The sequence below is a fragment of the Mus pahari genome, chromosome 4 (genome assembly GCF_900095145.1).
Source record: "Mus pahari chromosome 4, PAHARI_EIJ_v1.1, whole genome shotgun sequence".
Lineage (NCBI taxonomy): Eukaryota > Metazoa > Chordata > Mammalia > Rodentia > Muridae > Mus > Mus pahari.
Genome location: NC_034593.1, coordinates 105,445,087 through 105,452,229, shown reverse-complemented (window position 1 = coordinate 105,452,229; position 7,143 = coordinate 105,445,087). Strand labels below are relative to the sequence as shown.

Sequence of the window (7,143 nt, the reverse complement as noted above, 5' to 3'; positions counted from 1 at the left end):
GGAACTCACTCTGTAGACCAGGCTGGCCTCGAACTCAGAAATCCACCTGCCTCTGCCTCCCAAGTGCTGGGATTAAAGGCGTGCGCCACCACGCCCGACCTCTTGATCCCCTTTTATTATAAAATCTCAGTCTGAAAATAAACTCTTCAGGGCAGTGGACTAGGAGGCCTGTGTTTAGCCATGCCTCCCTGGGTGTTTGACTTTGTCAAAAAGATGACTAAGCAGATGTTACTAATTGTAGTGGTATGAAAGTGTACCCTTTCGGACTGGAGAGATGGCTCAGTGGTTAAGAGCACTGACTGCTCATCCAGAGGACCCGGGTTCGTTTCCCAGCAACCACAACTCTCTGTAACTCACACCCTCACACTGGCATGCATGCAGGCAAAGCCCAGCGGTGCACATAAAATAAAAAGAAAGAGGAGAGCGCAGGCTTGCACAGAGGCAGCTTTGGTTTGTGCAGATTTTCTCTCCTTCCACGTGTCACGAGCTCTTGTGCTGTTGGTGTACAAGTTCTGAATTCATTCTCGCCAAGAAGAGAGGAGAGAAGCTTCGGGTACACTCTAGTGTGCTCCAGGAAGCCTAGGAAGGAAGTGGCAGGGTGTGGTGAGCTCTGCCTCCGTTGTAGCTGTGGCTCCTGATTGGTTCTTGTTCACTGGTGGCCTGTGTGCTCTCCCAGCCTCTCAGCCGAGAAAGGCGACTCAGATTCAGCCTCGGAGGATTAGAGTCGTCAGGTTCCACTCTCCATCTAACCTACACCATATTCTTACTTTTTTTTTTCATAGTTTACAGTTAACTTACATGAGTAAGAACTAATTGTTCTAGCCAGGCGTGGTGGTGCATGCCTTTAATTCCAGCACTCGGGAGGCAGAGGCAGGCAGATTTCTGAGTTCAAGGCTAGCCTGGTCTACAAAGGGAGTTCCAGGACAGCCAGGGCTATACAGAGAAACCCTGTCTCAAAAAAATCAAAAAAAAAAAAAAACAAAACAAAAAAAACCTAATTGTTCTGCGATATTAAACTGGTTTTTCTTTGTTTCTTTCACCTTCATTAGGCCCCTGAGCTCTTTACTGCTGAGAAGGCTTGGAAGGCTTTGGAAATTGCAGAAAAGAAGTTGCTTGGTCCCCTTGGCATGAAAACTTTAGACCCAGAGTAAGTTGGAATATTAGTATTAAGAAGGTTGTTGACCTGGGTAGTGGTTGTGAGTGCCTTTGATCTCAGCACCCGGAGGTAGTAGAGGCGGGTAGCTCTGAGTTCAAGGCCAGCCTGGTTTACAGAATGAGTTTCAGGATGGACACAGAGAAACACTGTCTCAAAAACAGATAAAAAGAAAGAAAAGAAAAAGAAAAAGGCAGTTGAGATTGTGCTTAACCCACATAGATTAGTATTATCCATTCTGTAATTGTTTACAAATAACTTCTGGAAAATCACATTCAAACTTCTGAAAACATCTGCCAGTTTACTTACTGTATATTAGTGTTAAAATACCTTTGGCTTCTGTAAACACTAATTTCTAAATTGTAAATATATAAAGCTAATGTCCTAAATATGTTTTATTTCATTTCTGACTATAAAAGTAATACATGATTATTGTGCTCATTGGAAAGTACCAACAATATAAAAGAAAAAAGTTACAGCATCAAGCCTCATTCCCATCCTGACTATTATCCAAGTTAGTTTTATTCAGTTTGTACAGTTTGGGCCATATAGCCACAAATCTGGACGAGTTTGTATAAGACAGTTCAGGCATGGTGCTTCACATCAGTAATCCCAGCACAGGGAGTGGGAAGGAAGATGGTCGAGAGGTCAGTGCCAGGCTGGCCTGCTTAGCAAGACCCTGCCTCAAATAACAAAACTACAACAAAATCAAAGCAGTATGGTGGCTCGGTGCTATAGTACCAGCACTTGGAGGCTTGGTTGTCTAACAAGAAGGAAGAAAAACAAAACAAACAAACCAAAAACCTAATGGGGATGGATGTTACCAGTAGATGTTTGCCGAGCGTGGAGGAGGAGGCAGCCCTGGATGCAGCCCCCAGCACCGCTCCAACAAAAAAAGCTTCATGAGTGCAATTCCCAACACAACAAAACTAAATAGTGTTTAAAAAAAAAAAAATAGCTCTTGGGGCTGGAGAGATGGCTCCGCAGTTAAGAGCACTGACTAAGCCAGGCCTGGTGGCGCAGGCCTTTAATCCCAGCACTCGGGAGGCAGAGGCAGGCGGATTTCTGAGTTCGAGGCCAGCCTGGTCTACCAAGTGAGTTCCAGGACAGCCAGGGCTATACAGAGAAACCCTGTCTCGAAAAACCAAAAAAAAAAAAAAAAGAGCACTGACTGCTCTTCCAGAGGTCCTGAGTTCAATTCCCAGCAACCGCATTGTGGCTCACAACCATCTGCAGTGGGGTCTGATGCCCTTTCTGGTGTGTCTGAAGACAGTGACAGTGTACTCACATACATAAAATAAATAATTAAGTCTTTAAAATAGCTCTTAAGCCCATCATGATGGCACATACCTGTATCCCAGCCCCTGGATAGTTGAAACAGGAGAATTGAGAGTTCATGATGGCCTTCCACTGTCTCACAAGTGTGAGACCAGCCTGGCCACATGAGAGCCCGTCTCCTGCTGTTGGGGAGCAGTTGGAAGGATGTAGCTCAGTGGTGGAGCACATGCCTACCACATGCAGGACCCTGGGCTCTCACAGCACCACACCCCACTGTTCATGTATGTGTATAAGTGGTCTGCCTTCGTATTTATTTGTGCCACATGTGTGCCTGGTGCCCTTGGAAATAAGAAGAGGTCATGGGATCCCCTGTAACTGAAGTTACAGATAGTTGTGAACCATCATATAAGTGCTGGAATTGAACCCAGGTCTTCTACAAGAAGAACACGTGCTCTTGACTGCTGAGCCATCTTTCCAGGCCCTCAAGGACAGTCTTTATGTTTTGTTTTTGTGGATAGTTTTTCCATATTCCTGTATAACGTGCAATTGTTTTTGCTATTTTAAATAGCAGGCATATGTGTTCACTTGTAATGATGGCCGTAATGATCTGTTCTTTACGAGACATCTCCATCCTTCCTGGACAATTAGACCACTCTTTCTGCCTGAATCAGTAAAGAACTGTGGCTTTTTTACCTCACAGTTTGCATTTGCAAATGTCTTTACTTTTATAACTTTTTTCTTAAATTTCTAGGGTCTTTCTGGTTTTTTGTGTGTGTTTACGTTAGCCTACATGTCACTCTTTTTACCACTTGCATACAGTTCCCACAGCGGCCAGAAGAGGGCATCAGAGACCCTGGAACTGGCGCTACCGGTGGTCCTGAGACATGTGGATGCTGGGAATTGAACCTTCATCCTCTGGGGGAGCAGGCAGTGTGCTTACCATCTGAGCCAGGCTTTTATACTTTACCACACGCTGATTTCCACTGCAGACCAGGCTGGCCTCTGCCTCCAGAGTGGGGGTGGAATTAAAGGCATGAGCCACTATACATGGCCTGCCTTCTTTCTTTCTTGGTTGGGTTTTTGTTTTTGTAGCTTCTTGGAACTCACTCTGTAGACCAGGCTGGCCCTGAACTTAGAAATCTGTCTGTCTCTGCCTTCCAAATGCTAGGATTAAAGTCATGTGCCACCACTGCCCCTGTGTCAGCTGGCCTTTCTATATACTGATCTTGTTATTTCTCTTCTGTTTATCGAGACAGAATCTTACACAGCTGACACTGACCTTAAACTCCTGACCCTCTTGTCTCGATCTAGCATTAGACACATACCGCCATGCTTGGCTTGATTTCATTCTTGATATGCAAAACTTTGTATACAAATACTTGTTATTTTCTGTCTGTTTGCATGTTCAGGTCAGGTGTGGTGGCACAAAAAGGAAGGTCTCTGTGAGTTCAAAGCCAGCCTGGACTTCTGAGACAGTTCCAGGTCAGCCAGGGGCGCACAGTCAGGCCCTGTCTCAAACTCTCAGCCCTCAAAAACAAACAGAAGACCTGCTGATCTAACTAAAAGTTAATGATAAAGGTTCACATGGCCACTTCGTGTCACTGAACAACATTTCAGAAGTTAAATCTTACTATGCATAACTCATCTGTTGGCAATGTTTGTAACACTGCTCAGTATATAACTTTGTTTTAAATACTACATATTATAGCAATATCTATATTCAACTTATTTATAATTTGACCATATACTCATTTTACTTTTTTTTTAAGATTTATTTATTTATTTTATGTATATGAGTACACTGTAGCTGTACAGATGTCTGTGAGCCTTCATGTGGTTGTTGGGAATTGAGTTTTTATGACCTCTGCTTGCTCTGGTCAGCCCCGCTCGCTCAGTCTCTGCTTGCTCGAGCCCAAAGATTTATTTATTATTTTACATAAGTACACTGTAGCTGTCTTCAGATGCACTGCTCCCCTCCCCTCCCTTCCCCTCCCCTCCCCTTACCTTCCTGTCCTCCCTCCATGGGCCTCCTCTAGTATCATGACCTACCTGTATATAAATTAAAGTCTGGGATGTAAATGAGAAAGAAAACATGCGGATACTTGAACACATCGTTAAAGTCCTCTGTACTTGGTATTAAGTAAGGTACTGACGCCGAGCGAGCGAGCGAGCAAGCTCTGCAGATTAGGAAAGATGAGGTTCTTTTTCTTGCCATTGTTACTGAAATGCTGATGCCTCCTGTGTGAGGCCTGACCCTCTTTTACTGACCTCACACTCCAATCCTTTCGCAGTGACATGGTTTACTGTGGAGTTTATGATAATGCCTTAGACAATGACAACTACAACCTTGCTAGAGGCTTCAATTACCACCAAGGACCTGTAAGAATTTCATTTTCTTTTCAGAGTTTTCAATTTAACTTAGTTTTAAATAAAGTTAGATATTCACAATTCTTTTTCTCTTTGTTTTTAAATCATATTTTAGGAGTGGCTATGGCCAATTGGGTATTTTCTTCGTGCAAAGTTGTATTTTTCCAAAATGATGGGCCCAGAGACTGCTGCGAAGACTGTATTTTTGGTTAAAAATGTTCTTTCTAGACATTATGTTCATCTTGAGAGGTAAGTCATCCCATGCCTGGTGTCTAGTTGGTGTATTAGCTACCAGGTAGGCAAGGTTTCCTTAGAATTTGTCTTTGCATGCCAAGTGCATCTTCATGGAACCCACCCTGTGCTCTGTAATTTCAACCATGGAATTTCTACCTCCGTTAAGTATTTTGGTTCTTGTATTTGAGGATCTTATATTTTATGATCTGTACTTGTAGAATAGTTTTTAATTTAATTTTCAGGATAACTTATAATTTAGATATGATTAAGATAGAATAAAATAATACTTGAAATATTCAGGTTGGGCCTTTTTAGTTGATTCATTTATCAAGTAGAAATTTTCATTATTTTGAAAATATCAGTTGGTCTTTTGACTATTACTTCAAGTGGTATTTCTTGTACCCTTTGTCCTAATTATTAGTAAATTAAACAGTGTTGGTATTGTATACTTTTCTAAGATGGTACAAACTTAGCCAAAGACTTTCTTAATTTTTTTTAAGATTTATTTATTTATTTTATGCGTATGAGTACACTGTAGCTGTACAGATGGTTGTGAGCCTTCATGTGGTTGTTGGGAATTGAGTTTTTTAGGACCTCTGCTCACTCTGGTCAACTCTGCTCACTCAGTCCCTGCTTGCTCCGGCCCAAAGATTTATTTATTATTACACATAAGTACACTGTAGCTGTCTTCAGATACACCAGAAGAGAGCATCAGATCTATTGCTGGGGTTTGAACTCAGGACCTTCAGAAGAGCAATCAGTGATCTTACCCGCTGAGCCATCTCACCAGCCCTACACCTACATATTTACAGTTTGAGTCCTAACCTTAGTCTAAAAGACTTAAATTATTGCCAGCCTGAGAGGTATCTTCCTAGAATCTCAGCCCATGGGAGGCCACAGCAGGAAGCACATGAGTTTAAAGCCATATGGCTACATGATGCCCTATCTCAAAATGCAAAACAGGCTAAAATTATGCCTGAGAGAATATTTACGTTTTTTTTAAAGTTTTAGTTATGAAGCTGGGCCTAGTGAAACACACCTGTATTCATCCAGCACTTGGAAGGCAGAAACAGGAGGATCACTGCAAGTTTCAAGCCAGCCAGAGTTCCATAGCAAGACCCTAAGTCAAAAAGGAAAAAAAAAAACGGGCGTGGTGGCGCACGCCTTTAATCCCAGCACTTGGGAGGCAGAGGCAGGCGGATTTCTGATTTCGAGGCCAGCCTGGTCTACAAAGTGAGTTCCAGGACAGCCAGGGCTATACAGAGAAACCCTGTCTTGAAAAACCAAAAAAAAAAAAAAAGGAAAAAAAATCAATAATAATGATGAAAGACTCATTTATATTGCTAGTATTAAATCTCAAAACATAATTTATATGTGAAATCTTTATATATATACATATATAATATTGTTTTATAACAAATGACTTTGAATGATTGCTTCTAGAGTTAAAAGCAAAACTTGGGAGTTGCCTACTTTATTCATATGTATTAAGCTGTGTCTCATTAAATGCTTTTCCTTTTCTTTTCAGATCCCCATGGAAAGGACTTCCAGAGCTCACCAATGAAAATGGCCAGTACTGTCCTTTCAGCTGTGAGACACAGGCGTGGTCAATGGCTGTTGTTCTTGAAACCCTCTATGATTTATAGTTGGCTTGTAGACAGTTAGTAATTGTGTGAACACTTGACATTATTGAATGCAAGGTCATAAAGAAATGTAAGCTCAACTCATTTTAAAAAACTCATTCATAGCCAGGAAATGGTGGTACATGCCTTTAATCCCAGCACTTAGGAGGCAAAAGCAGGCAGATCTCTTGAGTTCAAGGCCAGCCTGGTCTACAGAGAAAGTTCCTGGATAGCCAGAGCTACACAGAGAAACCTGTGTCTAAAAAATAAAAACAAAACAAAAAATTATTGATCTCTTTTTGGCTTTTTTTTCTTAAAGAATATCATGTGTGCCACCACACCCAGTGTATTCAGTACTAGGGATCACATACAGGACCTCATGCATGTTAGACAAGCTCTCTACCAACTGAACTTCATCCTGTGCCATATTTTTTTCTGCATTCTGTTGATTTAAATCAGAAAGTAATATGATCATTTCCCATAGAAGGT

General features: G+C 41.8%; 1 protein-coding gene across 2 annotated transcripts in view; it reads left to right on the top strand.

Annotated features, from left to right (window-relative positions):
* The window catches only part of Agl (amylo-alpha-1, 6-glucosidase, 4-alpha-glucanotransferase), a 57,881-nt gene extending 51,052 nt beyond the window's left edge, over positions 1–6,829 (top strand). For both annotated transcript variants that reach the window (XM_021195564.2, XM_029537561.1), the window contains exons 31-34: positions 1,050–1,147; positions 4,723–4,810; positions 4,914–5,047; positions 6,561–6,829. In XM_021195564.2, coding sequence (XP_021051223.1) covers positions 1,050–1,147; positions 4,723–4,810; positions 4,914–5,047; positions 6,561–6,678 — 438 coding nt within the window. In that variant the 3' untranslated portion in view covers positions 6,679–6,829. The remainder of the gene's footprint in view (positions 1–1,049; positions 1,148–4,722; positions 4,811–4,913; positions 5,048–6,560) is intronic.
* Positions 6,830–7,143: the final 314 nt, after the last annotated feature.